This window comes from Aquarana catesbeiana, linkage group LG08, assembly GCF_042186555.1.
Source record: "Aquarana catesbeiana isolate 2022-GZ linkage group LG08, ASM4218655v1, whole genome shotgun sequence".
In the NCBI taxonomy this organism is placed as follows: domain Eukaryota; kingdom Metazoa; phylum Chordata; class Amphibia; order Anura; family Ranidae; genus Aquarana; species Aquarana catesbeiana.
The window spans coordinates 61,216,427-61,238,882 of record NC_133331.1 but is presented as its reverse complement, the minus strand read 5'-3'; the positions used below and the strand labels follow the sequence as shown (position 1 = coordinate 61,238,882).

The 22,456-nt window shown below is 43.7% G+C and overlaps 1 protein-coding gene across 3 annotated transcripts in view; it reads right to left on the bottom strand.

Moving 5' to 3' along the window:
• Positions 1-279: 279 nt before the first annotated feature.
• Positions 280-22,456, bottom strand: part of SMNDC1 (survival motor neuron domain containing 1) — a 45,651-nt gene continuing 23,474 nt past the window's right edge. For all 3 annotated transcript variants that reach the window (XM_073595902.1, XM_073595901.1, XM_073595904.1), the window contains one exon: positions 280-10,080. In XM_073595902.1, coding sequence (XP_073452003.1) covers positions 9,943-10,080 — 138 coding nt within the window. In that variant the 3' untranslated portion in view covers positions 280-9,942. The remainder of the gene's footprint in view (positions 10,081-22,456) is intronic.

Genomic DNA, 22,456 nt, shown 5'->3' with positions numbered 1-22,456 from the left:
TTTCAGTAAGCTTTGTTGAAGTTCTTAAAGCACCATTCAGCTCCAGTTTGTAAGTGTTGAACACAGGTCCTAATGGGCGTGCTGATTGCCACTTTAAGCAGGCTGCTAGCAGGGTTCAGACTGAACATACACTTTAACGCTATGTTGAAAAACACTAATGAGGTCTACTAAACACATTGCTGTATAAACATTCCTTCTGTTAAAAAAACAAAAACACACCACATGGTACTGTTGCACAAGGTTACAAAGCAATGCTACATTAAGGAGGCAAAACGTAAATGAGTTTTTTAAAACTTTATTTCATAAAAAGATACATACAAAACTGAAATTCACACTTGTTATACAAAAATGTCACCATCCAGCACAAAATGATTTACCTTCCTGGGGTGCTTTGCAGACCGTTTTTCTCGGCTAAGACTACCCCTCCTCACACATCCAGACATTAATCTCACAGACTAGATGGGCATAGTTGGCTGTCAGACAACATCAGCTCTGATTAAATGGAAACTCATAAAATGTTCTGTTGAAATTCAGTGCATCACTCTTTGGATGCAGTTTAATTTGCTTTCTGCTAGAGCAGCACCTGAAAACTGGTTTACGTTGTTCCTTAGGCCTGATTCACACCTTTGCAATTTTAGTGCTTTTTGCACTAGTCCATTCAACATGCTATGGAACACGTTCTGTAGTGCAAATCTGCAAAATGCACTAAAAATCCATAGGTGTGAATCAAGCCTTAGAAACCATCCCTGTGGCAAGCCAACAAACACGGGTATGGAATTATGAATATAAACAGCTAGCATGCAGTGATACAGCCTGAAATTCCCTTACATAAATACAATACTTGAACAATTCACTACACTATTTTGCTATAAAAAAAAAAAAAAAATTACTGCAAAACCTTCATTATTTCCCTCAACATGACCAGCCAAGTTGAACCTGGGTCGGGAGTTTGTGAAATGCATATTTGTTCTATGATATATTTCAGTGTAAGGCTGGGTTCACACTGATGCAAATTGGATGAGGGTATTCTGCATCCAATTCGCATGACAGGAGTGTGTGACCAGCTCTTAATGGAGTCGGGAGGCCACGGACCGCATTGGCAATGGGTCCTGTGCGTCTTTGGCTCTGTTTCAGGTACGAATTTAGGCAAAAATTCGGACACGATTCGCACTTGAATCAGTGAACAAGGACGCACCGGACCCTCTGCTGTGGCCGCAGCAGCATCAGTGTGAACCCAGCCTAAAGATTTATTCACATGGGTGATTAGCTTCAGTGATTTTTGCTGGAACAGGAAACATACAAGTGGGTTAGAACCTCTGACTGGCCCTGCAAAAAGTTTGCGCCCAGGGCTGGCAGTCTCTGGTCACAGCCACATGCGACAAAGCAGCCTAATTGCCCATGTGAATGAGGCCTGCATGATCAGGAGTGGTCTTTTCCTGCAGGATCTTAGATTTCACAATGAAGTTTTATCTGACTGAATCAAATATTGAGCCCCCGTTCACACCAGTGAGACTTGTTATGCGATTTGAAGGATCAAAGTCACATGACAAGTCACACCCTATTTCTGACTCTGGAACCATTTAAAATGGGTGCAACTCTGACTTGCACCAAATTTGAAAAGATTCCTGCACTATTTTTGGCGATTTCGTGTGTGACTTGCATTGATGTCTGTGCATGAAGTTGCACTGACCGGTGGCTTTGAAATTGTGCTGAAGCAGCATGATTTTAAAGCAGCATTCGGTGAGAACGGAGGCTGAGTGTTGCTTGTGATGGAGAGGGAGGTTTGTTTGACCAAAGCAAAGTCTTTGTTAGTAGTTTTATATAGCAAAATAATGCAGCACAATTATTATTTTATAACAAATTTGACAAAAAAATTGACTAAATTTTGCAATGATCAAATAACAAAAACTATAAGGTGCTTTCACCAACCCCTTATAGAAACAACTATCAAGGAGTAACTTACTATCTGCAGAGACAACATGCCTCCCAACCAAAAGAAATCCAAATGGGTTTATTGACCCTTTAAAGCGCAATTCCAGTTTCTCCAAATGTTTGACAGAAATGCAATACTGCAAAAAACTATTTACATGCTTTATTCCTTTTGCACATTCAAATATATTTATGTATTCATTATGCTCAGTGAGAACCAGGTAAATTCTGCAGTTAGTCACTTCCAGTGCCAAAAGTCTAAAACTGCTAACAAAATGTTGACATAGCAATAGCATTAAGGCTTATTTATCAAAGAGTCCTAATAAGGAACAGTATTGTGTACCAACCAGAATCCCCATTCCTGGCAGCTAAAATCTCATGTGCAGCAAGGCTAGGGCTGTCCATAGATGGATCAAAATTCAGCCACTTCAGCAGGGACAAGCCGAATAGCAATCCATGTACGGTTGGATTCGTTCAAAAGAAGTTGACCGGTAGATGGTCTGTCCAATGGGAAATTTGGAAAATCTCTCTCGTTCAGCATCTGCAGCCAAGTAAGATCAGTGTATTCTGACAGTGGAGGAGTCCTGCCGTCAAAATACACAGGGGTTGATTTACTAAAACTGGAGCGTGCAAAATCTGATGCAACTGTGCACGTTAGCCAATCAGCTTCTAACTCCAGCTTGTTCAATTAAGCTTTGACAAAAAAACCTGTAAACTGTTTTTTATGTAGAGCAGTGTTTCTGTATTCCAGTCCTCAAGGCGCAACGGGTCATGTTTTCAGGATTTCCCTCAGATGAAACGGCTGTGGTAATTACTAAGTGCTGGTTCACACAGAGGAGACCTAGCCACCTGACAAGTTGCGTCCCGTTCTGTACTACGGAACCGTTCTAATAGGAGCGACGCAAGTCGCTCCAACTTAGAAAAAGGTTCCTGTAGTATTTTTGGGGCGACTTCAGGCGACTTGCATTGACTTCTATACAAAAGTCGTTTTGCAAGTCGCCGCGGAAGTCGTGTGCAGGTCGCCTCGGTGCAAGTCGTGCCGCCCCTGTGTGAACCGGCACTAAGGCAGTGAAACTGATCAAATCACCTGTGCAAAATAATGGACAGCCTGAAAACATGACCTGTTGGTGCACCTTGAGGAATGAAATTGAGAAACACTGATGTAGACCCATACCAGATTTTTGCAAGCTCCAGGTGTAGCAAATCAACCCCAATGCCTAAGCTTATGTTCACATTGATGCGATTTGGCATGCAATCTGACACGTCAAATCGGCGGCTATTGCCGGCAATGGCACCGTCCGAATGCGTTGTCGCACCGATTCACACAAGTAGTTCCTGTGCTACTTTTGGTGACTTCGGGGTGCGATTTGTATAGACATCTGTGCAGAAACCCGCACAGAGGTCTCTGAAATCCTCCCCGAAGTTGGACTGACATGCAGAAATGAAATTGTCGATTTCAATCCCGCTGTCAGTGTGAACGTGGGCTTAGGGTTCTTTCACACGGTCGGTACCCCCGGCAGACTCTGCTTTGCTCAGCAGGGAAGCGATCTGTCGATACCCACTGAGCAGGCAGATGACAGGTCTGTCTTCGCTCACTGTGCAGAGATGGACCTGTCAGAGCCCCGCTCTCCTCTATGGGGTGATCGGATGAAAACAGAACGCCTGTCTATTTTCATCCAATCCCATCCAATCTGCCAGATGGAAAATCGGGTCACCATCCCTCTGGATTTCACGGACAGGATCGGATAGCAGCAGGTGTCGGCGGACATGTCACCACCGCTCCATAGAGGTAAATGGAGTGTCCGATCAGGTTCGCCTAAAAAAACTGAAAGGCGGACCTGATTGGAAAGCCCGTGTGAAAAGGCCCTTACCAGGGAGGATTCCTCTTTCCTTGAGGCCTGGTTCACACTGGTATGACATATGCTCCGACTTTGGGAGCACTTGTCGCATGACGTGTACAAATTAATGGTTCCCTATGGGAACTGTCTGACACAAGTCTGTCTGACTTTGAAAAAGGTTCCTGTACTACTTTGGTCCGACTTCAGGCCATTCAATATCATTGAAGTCAGATCCTTGTCCTAACCATCAGAATTGTGACATCCGACATGGTGATTACAGCAGCAGGAAAAGGAATTTATGTCACACTGGGATTGTTTTTTTTTTTTTCAAATATTTTTACTGAAAATTTGCAATTTACAAGCCTCACACTGAAACTCAAACTTAAACACTGGGATTGTTTTGATTGGTCAAAGTACAAGTCAGACTGTATCAAAGCAAAATCGTATCCTGTTCAAGTCGGATGGAAGTAGGACCGATGTCGCAGGGCAAAGTCGGATCGACAGTCGTATAACAGTCGTGTCATACTAGTGTGAACCCGCCCTGACTGTGGATGGAGGAATCCATTCACTTTTTGCGGGGCGAGTCTTTTCTCTCACCCCCCCACTCTTCCCAATAAGTCACTTGAAAAATGGAAAAGTGTCCTCCATTCCTACACTGGTGAGATGACAAAGATTGAGGTAAAGCGCAACAAAAAACATGCCACAGTTCAAACCCTTCACTGCTTTATGAAAAACAAAGTATGACGTTGGCTTTAGGCCTCTTTCACATGGGGTGGAATTCAATTTGCTCAGCAGGGATCCATCCACTGAGCAGATAGGTTCATTTCTGCTTAGCTTCTGCAGAGTGGACATAGACAGAGCCTGCTCTGCTCTATGAGCGGTTGTGTGTAAACGGACTGGCTGTCCATTTACACACAACTGCCATCCAATCCGCTTTGCCTAGACAGAGGGAGATGAATCCCTTTTATTTTTTATTTTTTTAGCAGACCGGATTAGATTGGAGGCAGGTAGGTGTAAATCGACACAAGTCCCTACATGGACCACCTGATCAGGGCAGGCAGACCTGATCGGATTGCCCATGTGAAAAGGGCCTTAGACATTGAAAACTTAAGCTGTAATCACACTTTCGAGGTGTATTACTCCAGGACAGATTCTTAATTTAATGGATTTTCAGAATTAAAAAAATTTTTTTTTTTAAACTTACAAAGTATCTTTTTAATGTCCCTTACATCATAGTTTTAAAAAGCAGAAAGCAGCTATGCTGACATCACTTCTTTTTCCTATTTGGCACCACATTATCAATCTTGCCATCATGCAATAAAAAGGAGTTCCTTCAACGGGCGTGAATGTTGGCAGGATTCCGGGCATGAAAGACAAGGGGTCTCCTGGCCAGTCAACCATGGCTTTAAGTCATCATGGGCAGGGCAAACCCAGAATCTCCTGGGCCAGGAGTCTGAGACATCCAGATCCTCCTACTACAGCAAGCAGCATTGTAATGATGCCGCTGTTTAAATATAAATAATAATTAAAAAAAAAAAAAAGATAAGAACGGGAAAGTTACACAACAGGTGGCCCAAGGAAGGCATGGGCACAGCAGCCATCAGTCTTACACAGGCTATTCAGAACGTTGAGCCCTGGAAATGCTGCATTTAATAAAAGAACAATCAGTGGCTGCTGCATTGATTGCAAAAAGACCACATTTGTTAATGTCAGGCACTGCCTAAAAAATTTTTGCTAGGCATTCAACTTTAACATGTATTACAGTATGGCAGTCCATTCATTTGGAGTGGGTTGCCAACACACCAAAACAATCCTTTTAGTGCACTTTTTTTGTTCTCTATGCACTGCAAAGCACATATGGCCGACAGGTCCTGCTAAAACACAGGTCCGTTGGGGTGCTATTCAAAATAAATGGTACAGTGGTTTGCATGTTAATGCATTGCGAATCCTGCCTTAAATATTTATGAATCCTTAAAGCCCATCTCCAGCACTGCACAGGTTAACTGCTCGTTTTGTCTAGGGAGAGGAGAAAGGAGATTTACTTATCTAATCCTCCAAAAGTTTGGTGTTTGGACACAGTAGCGGCCACCGAATGCAGGTAAAGGAACATTTGGGTGTTTTCACAGCACAGCGGCTAACGGGGATGAAGTTGTTGCTGCCTTAGAGGCGGCCATTTTGTTAGTGTTGGAGCGGAGTAATGATCGCTCGTAATCCTGTGCACCGGACTGCATTCGGTTGCCGTTTGTGTCAAAACACGTATTCCTTAACATGTGAAATTACTTCATACAAATCTGCAATGGATCATGTTTTCAATAATCTGGAAGAGACGTGGTTCTATATTCTGCAGAGTTGCCCATTTTGTCAGAAAACCGGCACTCCCGCGGTCTTGAGTTGTAAACGGTTTCTGACATCATCAAACCCACAGCAGGCTCCATAGACCAGGAACAGTCCACCGCTGGGGGAGCGCTGTTGCCCGGTGGAACGAAGGATAGGGTGAGTATAAGCTTTCTCCTCCTTCCTGGACAAAACAAGCAGTTGACCTGTGAAGTGCAGGCACAGCCCCACTGCATTGGAATTTTTTTTTTTTTTTTTGCAGAGATGGGCTTTAATAAAAGCTCCCATCAACTTAAATGAGGGTGGATGCTAGCATTTAGAAAAATCAGTGAGCAGCTCACAATCAAAAAGTACTGCATGCATCATCTAAATAAATGCATCTAAGTGTCCGCCCCACCATACAATATTACATTTGAGAAAATAAAATGTGGAGAAAGTGGAATTATCCTTTAAAATTGAACTAAAGATCCCGCCAGCGGGCAGGCGGGCTTTTATCGCAGAAAGGAAATGCGATGCCTCTTACAATTTAAATTACATACGCGTATTAAAGATTGAGATCTGTGTGACTGGGTTTATATCAACGTTGAATGCTATATTTATGCACTTCCATTAAGTATTGGTCTATTCTGCCCATACTGAAGCTTTGGGTTTCAAGAAAGCTACCTGGCGCTTTTTAAATGTTTGCTGAACTTAGGGCTCTTCAGACAGGCTTTTACCTGTTAAGGTTCAATAAAAAAAAAAAAATTAAAAAGGGTACTCAGGCTAAATTTTCATACCAACAGGCAAGAAACAACGTCGCCAATGGGAGAACTTACTGGGTGTTGAATCATAATGGCCATGTACAAAATAAAGTGCCACCATTTATAAAGGAACAAAACAAACCAGTAAATCGCATATTATGTTACTGTGCCTGTTGGCTGACATGCCAAGAAGCAGAGACAGCTCAGACTGTACAAAAGATCGGAAACACGGTAACAAATGTGTATTTACACCAGAACAGGACGTGGTATATAATCAGATCTCGGATAGGTGGGAACACCACGCAATCCACTACACATATATACAATGACTTATCTACAGAAATCAACAAGCTACCCGTTTACTCCTCGTCTGCTACAAGTGAAAAAAAAAAAAAAACACTGTAAAAGCTTATGAGGAACGGGAGTACAAAAAATAAATCTGTGGCAAGTCTCCGTACACATTCCATAAAAAAAAAAAAAAAAAAAAAAAAAAATTAAAAAAAGGGGTTTCTCAATTTAAAGGACTTCTGTAGTTTAAAGTCCTAATTTTGCTATTTGACAATGAGGTTATATATATTTATTTTTTTTATTTTATTTTTTTAAAGAGTGCTTTGAATGGCAGAGGTCCTTTAAATAGAACATTCTCGCATTTCTTATAAAAGCTCTCCTGTAAGTACTATATCTATTGTCTTAGTTACGTCTAGTATTCACCAGTAATTTTCATGTTCTTCTTTTCTTCAACAGAGATGTCGATTTCTGTTGTCCTGCGTTTTAGCACAGAGTCGCTTGCTGCTCTGGTCCTCGAGGTCCTACTCTTGCATCCATCCCAGGTGCTTGCATGCGACATTACACAAAAGCGCTGGGATGGATGTGAGGTGGATCCTCAGGGACCACATCTCTATTAATTGGCGGGTAGCTAGGTCTTACCCTAGCTCTCTATTCAGGGGACGGATGGGAGGAAGAATAAAAGCACTTCTGACAGGGGACCTAATGTTAGCCTTGGGGGTATTAATGCTATAATGATGAGCAGCTCTATAATAGTGCTCCATGACCACCATTGTAGAAGGAGATGTTACTGGAGTGCCCCACTGACCACCAATGTACAGATATATCTCTACCTTGCCGGGGTTGCCTACCCCCGTTATAAGCTAATTTGTACAGCCAAAGCACAAACAAGTCTTATCCCATAGCCACAAAACACTCTGTCAGGAAATAAAAGAATGTAAGTATGCTATGAAAAGAAGCACAATGTATCTAGCAATATTTGCAGGAAGATGAAGGTGCTCTGGAGATGGGTTCATTTGTATCTGGAAGCTTCATATAACCCAGCTGTCTAGTGGGGGTACCGCAGAACATATTTTGGTTCTGTAGTGAAAGTGTCTGCAAGCCTAGAAAATGACATAGGATGATTCTTTAAGTTCCACTCTAAATCATCAGATGTAATTAGGCCATTCAAAGCAAAGCGACAGGTTCTCTTGTAAGGCGATATCCCCATCCAGTAAAATTGGCTTACATAGTGCTCCACGCTGTTCTATTTCTTCATCAGAGTCAGATGTCAAAGCATTATGTAAGTGGTGCCAGATCTTACACAGGGTTAAGTTCCTCTCTGTGACAGTGTTCAACCGACAGCACTGCAGGTAGTCACTTGTCTCTACCCAGAAGGACCATCTATTTCCCAAGGACTCAACCTAAGCAACAAAAGGTCTTACAAAACAATCTGTCACGTTGCTCTAAATGCCCATTTAATCCCAATCTTTACTGCAGAAACCTCTGCAAAAAAAAAAAAAAAAAAAAAAAAAAGAATCCTATAGCCGGAACCGTAAGAGCCTTCCAATATTCCTATGCAAAGTTCCTGAAAGCCCGTATATCATTGGGTGGAGTCTGAGTAGCATGTCCAGCCTTAACACTTGTGGTCTGGTGACCATTCACTCAGGCACTCATTAGGGAGCTCAGAAGAGGGGCCTTGGCTTCTGTGCCAGTCCTGGTACGTTTAGGGCAGCTCCTGCAGCACTGTCAGAAGGATTGTAACACTGAAGTGAAAGTAGAATTCCAGGGAAAACCCAACTTACTCTTAAAAATGTTCCCTTCCCTCCTTATAATACCTATGCTGACTAATCTGTGTAAGAAAGATCTGTATACCTCAGCATTTTTAGGCAGCTCCAGTCACGTGGTCTCCCCTTTGGCAACCAGTGCTGGCTGCAGGGGAGAGAGAGCACTTGATAATAGCTGGTCATGTCTGGGAGAGGCAACGTCACCCATAGCCTCCTATGGCCCATCTGCAGTCAGAGTTCCTTCCTCTCCCCTGCAGCCTCCACTGGGTGACAGAGGGGAGCCAGATACCAAAATGGCCTGAAAATAGGTAAGTATACAGATCTTTCTTACACAGGTTAGTCAGAATAGGTGTTAGGAGAGGAAGAGAGCATTTTTAAGAGTGGTGAGGTTTTGCCCAGATATCAACTTTAACGTAAGCACCTTATGATGCCTCATGCCTGCCTATTAGTGTATTAAATCCCTCTCCATCAGCATGGTTTCCCAGCAGAAGTTTGTCTCTTACATACAGAGTCTTAATGTAGGTGTTAGTTTCTTGCAGCCTATACTCTGCAGTTATTCTGCATCATGGGATCATTCATCAGGAAAGCAGGACATGTGTTATTATTACCCATTGTCATATGATAGATTGTAGCCCCCACTCCTCCCCCTCAAATTGTGATTAGACTTGCTAGCAACCACAGAAAAACAGTTTCAGGTTTTAAATTCTAATTGGGAGGTGCCTACAGTAGTCAGATGGAAAAAAAAAGTAATATCAGATTTTGCTGATGAAATATCAAAACGACTCAAAGGCAGCCTCCAATAAACCAGCTATGAGCAACTAGCATCTGTACAGGCACTGAAGGGCCCCAAAGAGCTAATTGGTGCCAAATATGCCCCCTGCTCAAATGCCCCAATGTATGTTAACATAAAAGTCTGCCTGTTAGTTGCCTGTATTCTTGCGTTTTTTTTAACCGAATCATCAGAGGGCCATGCTAATCTTCATTTGACGACAAATAACTTAGTTTTAGAAAAATAGAGGGATAAAAAGGTGAATGTGATACACGTGAGCGTTACTGGGGCATCAGGTGCCTGACGTTGTATTTGGAAGTGTCTTGATACTGAGTCATTGGTTTGTCCGCGATGCCGCAGGTGCCGACTCCCACCTTGCCGGTGACGCTCTCCGGAGAGGCAAAAATACTTCTTTTCACCTAAAGGATTGGGAGAGAAAAAGGAAATATATTACTATAAATCGGCCATTAAAGTGTTACTAAATTCTGATTTTTTTTTTTTTTTTGCAGTAGTATTGTTCAGAGCGGCCCTGATCCTCATCTTCTCGGGCAGTTTGCTATTGGGACACACTGTGCAGGCTCACTCCTGAACTCTGCGTCTATGGACCCGAGCTCCATAGACTTACACAGCGGGACTTAGGCCCGCCCCCCACATCCTCTTCACTGCATCTGATTGACAGCAGCAGGAGCCAATGGCTCCTGCTGCTGCTCGAATGCAGTGTGAAGAGGAAGAGAGGGGAGAATAGATGCAGCCAGGCACATTGCTGATCTCATCTCCCACCTCTTCACCTTCACACAGGGAGGGAGGGGGTTACAGGGAAACGGAAAATGTTTTTTTTTTATCTTAATGTAAGCAATGCATTAAAGGTAAAAATCAATTTTAGGTTTAGTATCACTCTAAAGTGGTTGTAACCCTTAACCACTTCCCGACCGGCTCCTGTACATATACGGTGGCAGGATGGCTCTCCTGCGCGAACCGCCGTATAAGTACGGCAGCTCCTTTAAGAGCCATAGCAGCTGCGCTGCACAGCGGGGGACCCGATGCGCATGGTCGGTGGGCACGATCAAGGCCGGCCATCTGCGATTAAGGGCACGAGAGCCAGAATGAGGATTTGTGTGTGTAAACACACAAATCCCTGTTTTGACAGGGGAGGAGAAACAGATCGTCTGTTCCTACTAAGTAGGAACAACGATCTGGCTCCTCCTCTGGTCAGTCACATCCCCTCACAGTTAGAAACACACCCAGGGAACACACTTAACCCCTTGATCGACCCCTAGCGTTAACCCCTTCCCTGCCAGTGACATTTATACAGTAATCAGTGGCTATTTTTAGCTCTGATCGCTGTATAACTGTCAATGGTCCCAAAAAAGTGTCAAAAGTGTCCAATCTGTCCGCCACAATCCCGATAAAATTCGCTGATCACCGACATTACTAGTTAAAAAAAAAAAAAAAAGGCCATAAATCTATCCCCTATTTTGTAGACACTATAACTTTTGCGCAAACCAATCAATATATGCTTATTGCGATTTTTTTTACCAAAAATACATATTGGCCTAAACTGAGGAAGAATTTTTTTTTTTTTTAAATTTGGGATATTTATTATAGCAAAAAGTAAAAAATAGTGTATATAAATAGTTTCCAAAATTGTCGCTCTTCTTTTGTTTATAGCACAAAAAATAAAAACCGCAGAGGTGACCAATACCACCAGAAGAAAGCTCTATTTGTGGGGAAAAAAGGACATAAATTTTGTTTGGGTACAGCATCACATGACCACGCAATTCAGTCAGTTAAAGAGACGCAGTGCCGTATCGCAAAAAATGGCCTGGTCAGGAAGGGGGTAAATTCTTCAGGGGCTGAAGTGGTTAAAAAAAAAAAAAAAAAAAAGGTCCTGTCTCTTTAAGGCAGTGGTTCTCAACTCCAGTCCTCGGGACCCACCAACAGGCCAGATTTTAAGCATTACCTTGGGGAGTTGCAGACTAGAATACTGCAATCACTGAGCAGCAAATGATATCACCTGTGATGTATTTCAGCTATCTTGCAAACCTGGCCTGTTGGTGGGTCCTGAGGACTGGAGTTGAGAACCACTGCTTTAAGGCATGATATACAGCACAGTGCTTTTGTAGTGTCAGTTGTCCCTTATGTTGTACAATACCTAGTTGATCTTGCTGGTTCCTGTGTTCCCCTCTGTAAAGCCTGGTACACACCATTAGTTTGAAAGAAAAAAAAAAAAACACCTCACAGCTAAGATCGGACCCACTGCACTAACAATCTCCTCTGCTGTGCTACTGTGTTCTGACAAGGGGACGGCCCCCGCCACAAGGACAATCTGGTCAGTGCTCTCAGCCATTGGCTGGGACCTGTTCGGCTGCTGGTTTTCCAGCATGCACAGCCGGCTTCCATATACATGGGACAAATGTCGGCTGGTTTTAATGTCGCCCGACATTCGGCCCATGTGTGTACTAGGCTTAATCTGACCACGCTTATCATGGCTGCTGATCTGTAATAGTGTGGTCAGATTATGTTCCTCCGTCATCCTGCTCTCTACTCTGCATCTCCCCCTCCCTCTCATCTCCATAGTCTGTGTGTGAGCCGATCTCCACCCCTCCTGCCTTGAGTAATACTATTCTCTGCAGCTTCTCCAGTGCTTGTAAAGAAACATCTATTAACTACTTTAATCCTCTTTGTTTAAGGTCAATGTTTAGTGCGGTGTGTGTTTTCTTAAAATTATAATGCTACATACCTTCTTTGTACAGTGTTGCCGTGCAGTCATGTGACCTCTCTCTGCCAGCTTGCATACATCAGAAGGGAATATCTGCCCCTCCCACTGTGCTCTCTCAGATCAAGAAGGGAATCAGAGAGGGGACAGATGACTGCACAGCAGCACTGTGAAAAGAAGGTATGTAGCATTATAACTTTAAGAATACACATACACTGTACTAAATAGGGACCTAAAGCAAAGGATCAAAGTAATTAATAGAAATGACTTTACAACCACTTTAAGCAAGTCAGCCTATTTAAAACGACCCTGTGCAATTTTTGCAAAAATTTTATATATATTTTTTTCTTTCTACACACCGTATGTAAATGCAGCTACACCGATGATATGCTCAGTGTGCATTTACCATTTTTGGTATTCCAGCCTACAGAGCATTGTACTCGTGATCAGTGTGTCGCGGGTACAATGTTCGGCAGATTTCATTACAGGTTCTAATAAAGTTTACCCTCAGCTTCAGGTCCACCATACAGGGAAGTAATACTGTCATTCATCTGCCTCCCTTTCCCGTTGCCCATATACAGTATGTTTTATATTCTGCGCATGGTTCTCTGAATGGACAAGGGGAGAGAGGGCACTGTGGTGTGTTGCTCCAGTCCTGCGCTGCTGCCAGCCCAAGCACCAGGGAACACTAGGGAGACTGACATAAAAAGCCACATATATGGGCACTCGTTATTCCTTGCAGTATGGTCAAAGACCCCAATCTTCACCCCTCGTGGTTGAAGCATGTCACAGGGCCTACAGGGCCTTAACTCCACCAAAATGGGTCACTACCATTGGTACAACACCCTGCCAGTGAGGTCACTGGCCACCAAGTGCTCTGGAGGTTACTGTCCACAAGTTCCAGCACCGAAGGGCAACATTACAGGCCATTCCCACTCACGAGGTCCAGGTACGGTTTCCCTCTTGGCCGCAGGGTCGTAGGTGACCAATTGAAATTAAGCCTTTCCTTGCACAGGCATTAAAGCGGTTGTATACCCGCACATGGAAAAAAAACCCTGTAAAAGGCAAAAGGCATAATGAGCTAGTATGCACCGCGTACTAGCTCATTATGAAATACTCACCTTAGAATGAGGTCCCTGTTTAGCATCCCGGGCCACGCCAAGGGAGCTGACATTTTATCCTCTGCTTTTCTTCCGGGTACGCGGCTCCGGCTCTCTTAGTGGCCGGAGCAACGATGACGTCACTCCTGCACATGCGCGCAGAAATATTCTTTCCTTGAAGGTCCGGCAGCATCTGCCAGACCTTCAGCCGGGCCTTCATAGCGCATGAGTTAGCGGCTGCATGCAAAGTGAATATCTCCTAAACAGTACAGGTTTAGGAGATATTCATTTTACCTACAGGTAAGCCTTATTAAAGGCTTACCTGTAGGTAAAAAAAAAGGGTATACAACTGCTTTAAAAGAAATCTTTAGAGAGGCCTCATAGGCACATCCCTTATTTACGAAAACTAGCTAAAAACTGAGGCTTAAAAGGATCAGTTCACCTTTACATGAAAATAAAAATAAAACAAAAAAAAAAAAAAAAAAAAAACTCATTTTTTTTGTTAGGGACCTGTAAAAGTATTGCATCCATTATTAGTAGATCGTGGGTGTAATGCCACAGCCGCATTTATTTTAGATTGCAACAGCTAGCAGGGGGAGAAGGATCCCCTGCTAGCTGTCTAAACGGGGAATTAAGCCCGTTTAGACAGAAGTACCCCGTGCCCTTTGAGGTTTGATAAAATAAGAAAAATCTGTCTAGAATTCCACTTTCAGTTTATTAACCATAGATCAGAGGGATCACAAAAGGGGTCATTCTAACCAACGCTGTAAAAAGTTTGACCCCTCTTGTGGTATCTGTATGTCAGCAGGACTGTTACTTTTTACAGTTTTGAAAGATGCAGCCACCACATCAAAAGCACTGGTAACCTGCAATATATTGCGTTCTGAGGCCACATAAGCTTTATTCCCTTTGATTTACAGTTCTGTTTACAGTAACAGTAAAGTGAGAAGTCTGCCTGCTATGGGAGATTAGCAGAGCAGAGCTGGTTAGTGCCCGCTCTGCATTACAGTCAGAACTAGAACACAATGTACACCGCTATAACATAGTTGGCTGAGGAGGCTGGCTGGAGGTGTCACATTTTTATAGGCAGCCATAATGAAGAACATCATGTCCCTATTTTAAATTAGGACTTGTACATAAAGAGACAGAACTTTATTCAGCTAATATTGTAAGGAGAGTTTTACAGCAACTCCTCCCCATACTGGGCAAGTGGTGTTCTATCGCATGGGCAAAGGGTGCTAGCAATTTAACCACTTGACTTTCAAGAATTAAAAAAACAAAAAAACAAAAAAAAAAAAAAAAAAAACCACAATATTTACCTAATTTTTTTGCATAAGGTGAAAGATGATGTTATGCCAAGTCAATAGATACCCAACGTGTTACACTTTTAAATTGTGCACACTCGTGGAATGGCGACAAACTTTGGTACTTAAAAATCTCCATAGGCTACGCTTCAAACATTTTTACAGGTTATCAATTTAGAATTACAGAGGTGTTTCTAGTTTTGTTCACTTTTATTCCTAATAATAGGATTTTTTATAACAGCTTACCTGTAAAATCCTTTTCTTTCGATGGACATCACAGGACACAGAGCCTCAGTAATTACTGATGGATTATATAGGTATCACTAGGTGATTGGACACTGGCACACCCTATCAGAAAGTTCAACCCCCTATATAATCCGTCCCCTTGCAGGGATACCTCAGTTTCAAGCAATATAGTGTATTAGAAGAGGGGCGGGACCTCTGTGTCCCATGATGTCCATCGAAAGAAAAGGATTTTACAGGTAAGCTGTTATAAAAAATCCTATTTTCTTTCTCGAACATCACGGGACACGGAGCCTCAGTAATTACTGATGGGATGTCCCAGAGCAATGCTGTCTGAAGGGGGGGGGGGGAACCACGACCAAGTAGGGTGCAATCAGACCTGAGGACCCTGTACCGCTGCCTGCAGCACACTACGCCCAAAGGCGATATCCTCATGCCTTCTCACATCCACCTGATAGAATCTGGTGAACGTATGGACTAAAGACCAGGTTGCGGCCTTGCAGATTTGAGCCATAGAGGCCCGGTGATGCACTGCCCAAGAAGCACCAATAGCCCTTGTGGAATGTGCCCTGATCTGAAAACGGAGGAATCTTCTGTTTCAAACCGTAAGCCTGAATAATCAACTGTCAAATCCATTTAGAAAAGGTAAGTTTTTGACGCTGCCTGTCCCATATTGGGGCCCTCTGGCAGCACAAATAAAACATCCGTTTTGCGAATCTGAGCAGTTGCCTCCAGATAGGCCTTCACTGCTCTTACTACATCCAAAGAATGTAGTGATCTCTCTTCCGGAGAACAGGGATCTGGAAAAAAGGAAGGCAGAACAATGTCTTGGTTTGAATGAAAATCTGAAACCACCTTCGGTAAAAAACTAGGATGAGGGCGCAGTACCACTCTATCCTTGTGTACAATCAAATAAGGCTCTTTACAGGAAAGGGCTGCTAATTCTGATACTCTTCTAGCAGAAGAAATGGCTACCAGAAAAATTAACTTCCTTGTCAACAAGACCAAAGGAATCTGACTTATTGGTTCAAAAGGCTGTTTCTGTAACACAGACAGAACCAAGTGGCCGTTGAAATAATACTGATAAGGCTGAGACTTGGCCCTTGATGGTACTCAAGGCCAGCCTCATCTCTAAACCCAATTGTAGAAAATCAAGAATTCTACCTATCACATATTTCCTGGGATGCAAACCCCTGGATTCACACCAGGATACATAAGCTTTTCAGACTCTATGATAAATCATTCTGGAAGCTGGCTTCCTTGCATTGATCAAGGTAGATATCACAGGACCTGAAAGCCCACGACTTTTCAGAACGTGGGTTTCAATAGCCAAATCGTCAAATTTAGCGTTTGTAAGGCAGGATGGAACACTGGACCTTGAGATAACAGGTCTGGGCGTACCGGTAGTGTCCACGGGGAACCCACCGTCATCCTTACTATTTCAGCATACCACGTCCTTCTGGGCCAAGCGGGGGCCACCAGAAGTACTGACTTCCTTTCCTGCCTGATCCTGCGAAGGAGTCGTGGCAGTAGCAGAATAGGCGGGAATGCATAAATCAGTGAGAACCGATACCACGGAATCACCAACGCATTCGTCCCGCATGCAAGAGGATCTTTTGTCCTTGCCACAAATCTGTCTATCTTTTTGTTGAATCGGGATGCAAAGAGATCTACATCTGGAACCACCCATCTTTGGCATATGGCCCAAAAGACGTCGGGATGCAGAGACCATTCCCCTGGAAGTAACTGCTGGCGACTTAAATAGTCCGCCTGCCAGTTCTCTATCCCTGGAATAAAAACTGCCGATATGCATGGCACATGCTTCTCTGCCCAGACTAAGATCTGGTTCACCTCTTTTTGAGCAGCTCGGCTCCTGGTGCCTCCCTGATGATTGACATAAGCCACCGCTGTGGCATTGTCGGACTGGATCCTGACCGGGCAACCCTGTAGCCTGATAGTCCAGGCCTTTAGGGCTAGATATACCGCACGGATCTCCAGAATGTTGATGGGTAAGGTCCTCTCGGTTTTGGACCACACCCCCTGAACTGCAGACTGTTCCAGAACTGCTCCCCAACCCGACAGACTGGCATCTGTTGTTACCACCGTCCAGGTAACCGGTAGAAAGGATTTCCCCTTCTGCAGGTTTTCGGGTATGAGCCACCAATTGAGGCTCTGACGCACAGCATGAGACAGGTGTATCGGAAAGTCTAATGCCTGAACCTTCTTGTACCAGGCCAACAGAATACTGTGTTGCAGCAGTCTTGAATGAAACTGAGCATAAGGAACTGCTTCGAATGAAGGCACCATCTTTCCTAGCAGCCTCATACAAAGGCGGACAGAAGGACCCTTCTTGGTCCTGACTGTCAGAATCAGCTCCCTTAAAGCAGTGATCTTTGCCTGGGGTAGAAATATTTTTTCCTGGCTTGTATCTATGATCAGACCCAAATACTCCAGTCTTCTTACTGGTTTTAGGAAAGATTTTTCTAGTTTGAGGATCCAACGTAGGTGTTCCAGATACTTGACTGTGGTCCTCAAGTTTGCGTTCAAGGAGGCTACTGACCGGTCTATCAGGAGCAGGTCGTCTAGGTATGCTATGACAGCTATACCCCGAGCCTTAATCTGGCCAGAGGAGAGGACAGAAGAGGGGAAGACCTTTGTGAACACTTGAGGTGCAGTGGCTATCCCAAAAGGCAGAGCAACAAGCTGGAAATGGCGCCCTCCTATCTCGAAGCGCAGAAACTTCTGATGAGCATGAAAAATGGGCACATGCAGATATGCATCTCTGATGTCTATCGATGCCAGAAATTCTCCTCCCTGCAGGGTGGAAACTACTGTCCGAATTGATTCCATGCGGAAGGACTGAATCCTTAGGAATCGGTTCAGATCCCTTAAATCCAGAATGGGTCTGACATCCCAATTTGGTTTTTGGACCGTAAAAAGGTTGGAATAGAAGCCCAATCCTTGGTCCTTTGCGGGATCCACCATAATGACCTCCTGCGACAAAAGTCGCTCTAACGCTAGAAGGAGAGACTGCTTCTTCTCTGGATCTCTGGGAACACTTGATCTGAGGAAACGAGGAGAGGGAAATTCTTGAAACTCCAGCTTGTACCCCAAGGTTACTGTGGAGATTACCCATCTGTCCTGGAAGTCCTCCTGCCAGAGCTCTGAGAACTGTTGCAGTCTTCCCCCCACTTTAGCGAGCGGGGGCGCCCCTTCATGAAGAGGTCTTAGTGTTTTGCCTAGTAGGCTTCTTCCCCCAGGACTTCTTTTGTCCCTGGGGTTGACTCTTGTTTCTGGACCCAGACGGAGGAGGCCGTCGAGACTGCCTGGAGGCTGAAGCCCCTGGCGCTGGGGAAAGAGTCCGTTTGAAAGAGGGACGCTTACTCTTCTTCTTGACAGGTAAGAGAGTACTTTTCCCACAAGGGATTCTCTTGATATAGTCATCCAAGTCTTCTCCAAACAACTTTGCACCACGAAATGGAAACCCAGCCAGCAGTTTCTTGCATGGTGCATCGGCTAACCAATTTTTCAACCATAGGATTCTACGTATATGCACCAACCCCAGTGAAAGACGAGAGGTTTGCACGATAGAATCTCTGATGGCATCAACAACATAACATAAGGCCGCAGCAAGGCTAGCCAACCCCTGGGCCTGCTGTTCAGGTAAAACTTTGATGACCTGCTTAACATGGTCCCTTAAGTATTGACAGACTCCAATCGCTGCAACTGCAGGTTGAGCCACTGAACCTGCCAAGGAGAAAACATCCTTCAATAGGGATTCCATCTTTTTATCAACAGGATCCCTGAGCATCTGAGCATTGTCTACAGGACAAGCCAGACTATTATTAACAGGGGAAATGGCCACATCAATGGCCGGTATTCCCCACATTTTAATAAACTTTCCTTCCATCGGATAAAGTGTTGAAAACTTTTTCGGCGGAAAAAAAACGCTTATCTGGGTGATCCCACTCAGAATAAAGGAGCTTTTCAAGTAAATTATGAACAGCAAAACCACTGTGTAGTTTGAGGAGGTTTCAGTGACCCTAAAGAAGAAGAGGGTTCTTTAGCTGATTCAGATATGGGCAACTTAAATGTGGAGCGGACCAAATGTGGAGCCGATCCCCGCTGAGCAGGAAGATGACAGGTCCGTCGCTGCACACTGTGCAGCGACGGACCTGTCAGAGTGCCGCTCTCCCCTATGGGGGATCGGGTGATGACGGACCGTAGAGTCCGTCGTCACCCGATTCAATAACGGATGGAAAAGTAGGTTTTTCCTCCGTTACACTTTTTCGGATCAGAGCGGGTCGGATGTCAGCGGACATGTCACCGCTGACATCCGACGCTCCATAGACCTCCATGGAGTGTCCGTTCAGGTCCGCCTAAAAAACTGACAGGCGGACCTGAACGGACAGTCCGTGTGAAAGAGGCCTTAGGGTCCTTACTGAAGAAGTCACAGTCGTGGTGTAGTAGCCAATTTGACGTAACGTGTATGGGTGGGTGGGGTGTATTTTTCAATTTTCGGTTTCTGGTGGGATTTTGTTACATCACCTACTACACATATCACTACATAGTGATTAAGGTCATCATCATTTGCGCATTTTCTGTGTGTGCAGCAGCCAGGTGAGGGGGGTATTTTTAATTTTTTGGGTTTTTATTATATCACCTACTACTCATATCACTACATAGTGATTAGGGTTATTATTATTTGCGCCAATAGAAATGTATTTTATTGTTTGATACTAAACAATATTCACTAATTAATGGCCCTGTAATGTATTCTTCATGATATCATTTCATACAGTGTTTTTCTGCCTTCTTGTAACATCTTCCACAAGCCTCTCCTTTTAACTTGTTTGGAATGAGAAGTGCACTTTAGTTACGTTTATGTGCGCTGCTCTATGCACACCCCATTGACCCGAATCTATTTCGGGAGCAAGCAGGAGGGTGACAACATTCCTACATACAATGGGACCAGAGAGAATGATTGTAACCGCTAACAGGAAGTCACATCACAGCAGCAAAAAATAAAAATGGTTTGGAGGAGGTCGAGGGCAATAGAAGGTACTGGAAGTTAACACATACTGTACTTGAATTTTATTTTTAATTGATTTGTTAGTGAACACTCAGTGTACTCTGAGTGTATCAGAGTGAGTTGGTGTGCGCAGTGAGGACGGCTCTATAGAGCACTGCACGGGAAGGCGGAGGAGCCCAAATGTTTTTTTTGGAGTCTATGAGTAGCTGTTAGGGGAAACATCCATTTTGACTTTATAGTGTCTGTGGAGCCTTGGGACAGAGAGTCGGGGACCATGCATCGGATCTGCTTGACCCCCTCCCGTGTACAGCGCCTGATCCAGACCTTACAGGATGTTAAGCCTTTTTGACCCACTGTCATACGACAAGTGTGTCCACCCCAGCTGGTAAGAGTATTTATTTACTTACCTTCGAAGTGTGGCTTAGAGTGACTACAGACAATCTGTTTTCCTGTCCCCATTGGTTTGGTGTCACTTCAATAGGAAGAGCCCTTTTCTTCACATTTCTGTGGACTGTTGCCCTGTTCGATTTATGCACTAATTGTGTTCAAGCACATTATTGTTTTTCACACATAATTAGAGATAGAGACAGAGATATATATATATATATATATATATATATATATATATATATATAGATAGAGAGATAGATAGAGAGATAGATACACACACACACACATTGCATTCAGGCACAGGTATTGTTTTTTTTTATTGCGTACATCAGCGCTACACTGTTGTTTCTCTATTCACGTTAGACTTTGAGTGTTAGCAGCTTTCCCCATTTTTTTTTTTTTTAACTCTTGACTGATTTATGTTTTAGCGCAGTCTTTTCACCACAATTTATTTTGTAAACCGGAATTTGGTGTCACTTTAACTCCTTCACGACCGTGCTATAGCCGAAGGACATCTACAGCGCAGTCGCACATTGCCAGGAGGCTGTCATAGGACGTCCTCCCGTACTCACGCTTCCCTGCACACATCGGCAGTGATCTGCGATTACTGTGTCCTTCGGACACAGCTGATCAGGGTAAAGAGCCAATCACAGTGGCTCTTTTGCCACGTGATCAGCTGTGTCCAATCACAGCTGATTGCAGTGTAAACAGGATTTGCCCTTTATCGCCAAATCCTCTCCTCACGCTGAGGGCGCGAGCAGAGAGCCGATAACTGGCAAATACACACAAGGGACATTCACAATCAAAATCAGTGCAGCAGAAAAATTACTTGTATACAAAATTTTATAACAGAAACTGAGAAAAAAAAAATCTAAATTTTTGGTCTTTTTTTTCATTTGTTTAGCAAAAAATAAGAAACCCATCGGAGATCAAATACCACCAAAAGAAAGCTCTATCTGTCCCAAAAAAAGGGCAACATTTTTTTTTTGGGTACAGTGTTGCATGCCCATGCAATTGCCATTCAAAGTGTGACAGCGCTGAAAACTAAAAATTTAAAAATTGGCCTGGGCAGGAAGGGGGTGAAAGTGCCCAGTTGGCAGGTGGTTAAGCATGCAGAAATGCACGCAACTGTGTTCTGGATAGTAAGTTCCACTTTTAAAACTAATAAAAAAGTGTGTTAGCGTGTTAAATATTGCAGCTTACCAGTCCTTTCACCACTTTACCTGTTGATCCTGCCAGAAACACGCATATCCTCCTAGGGTGACCATGCTCACTCACTGTACTGTATGGAAAAGCAATGTTGTTATATAGGACAGGAAGTGCATTAGCACTACAGAACAACACCCCTAAACTCTATAACGAGAGGTGGGAGGTGTTGTGCCCTGAGAGAGCAAAGGAAGTTGTGGCTCAGTGGGTTTCTGACAGGATCCACAGGTAATTTCTGCACTCATCGCACAAAACACTTTCAAATGGTATATTTAACAGACCAAAGGGGAGCAAACAAGAGAAATTCATTGTAAGGCTTTACATATACTACAAAGCTGAACTCCAGTCATTTTTTTTTATTACATCTTTTAAAAAGCAATCCCCTACTGACTGTAATGAAAACTATGCACAAACAGTGCCTGAATAAACCAGCTTGAAAGCGGATATCCAAAGGGCTAGGTTAATCTATCTTCTTGTTTCATAAGACCGATCCCCACCACCCATTTCCCTACACCCATGCATCCGATCACATGAACGTCTTTGAGTGTTTGATGTCCTTAAGTCAGAGGTACCTGTGATGAGTGATCTGTTTTGAGATGCTCACTGGGCTGTCCTGCCCATGCAAGTTCTTGCTTCTTGATGGACAGCATGTGCAAATGTCAGTGTTACCATCAGGTAAATGACAGCACTGTGTGGCCATGTGGGCGGTTACTCGAGAGTAAGGAATTGACCAGTCACCACCCAAACTAATGGACAAATTTTAATCAAACACCACAATGCAAAGCATTATGTTTGTTTATATTG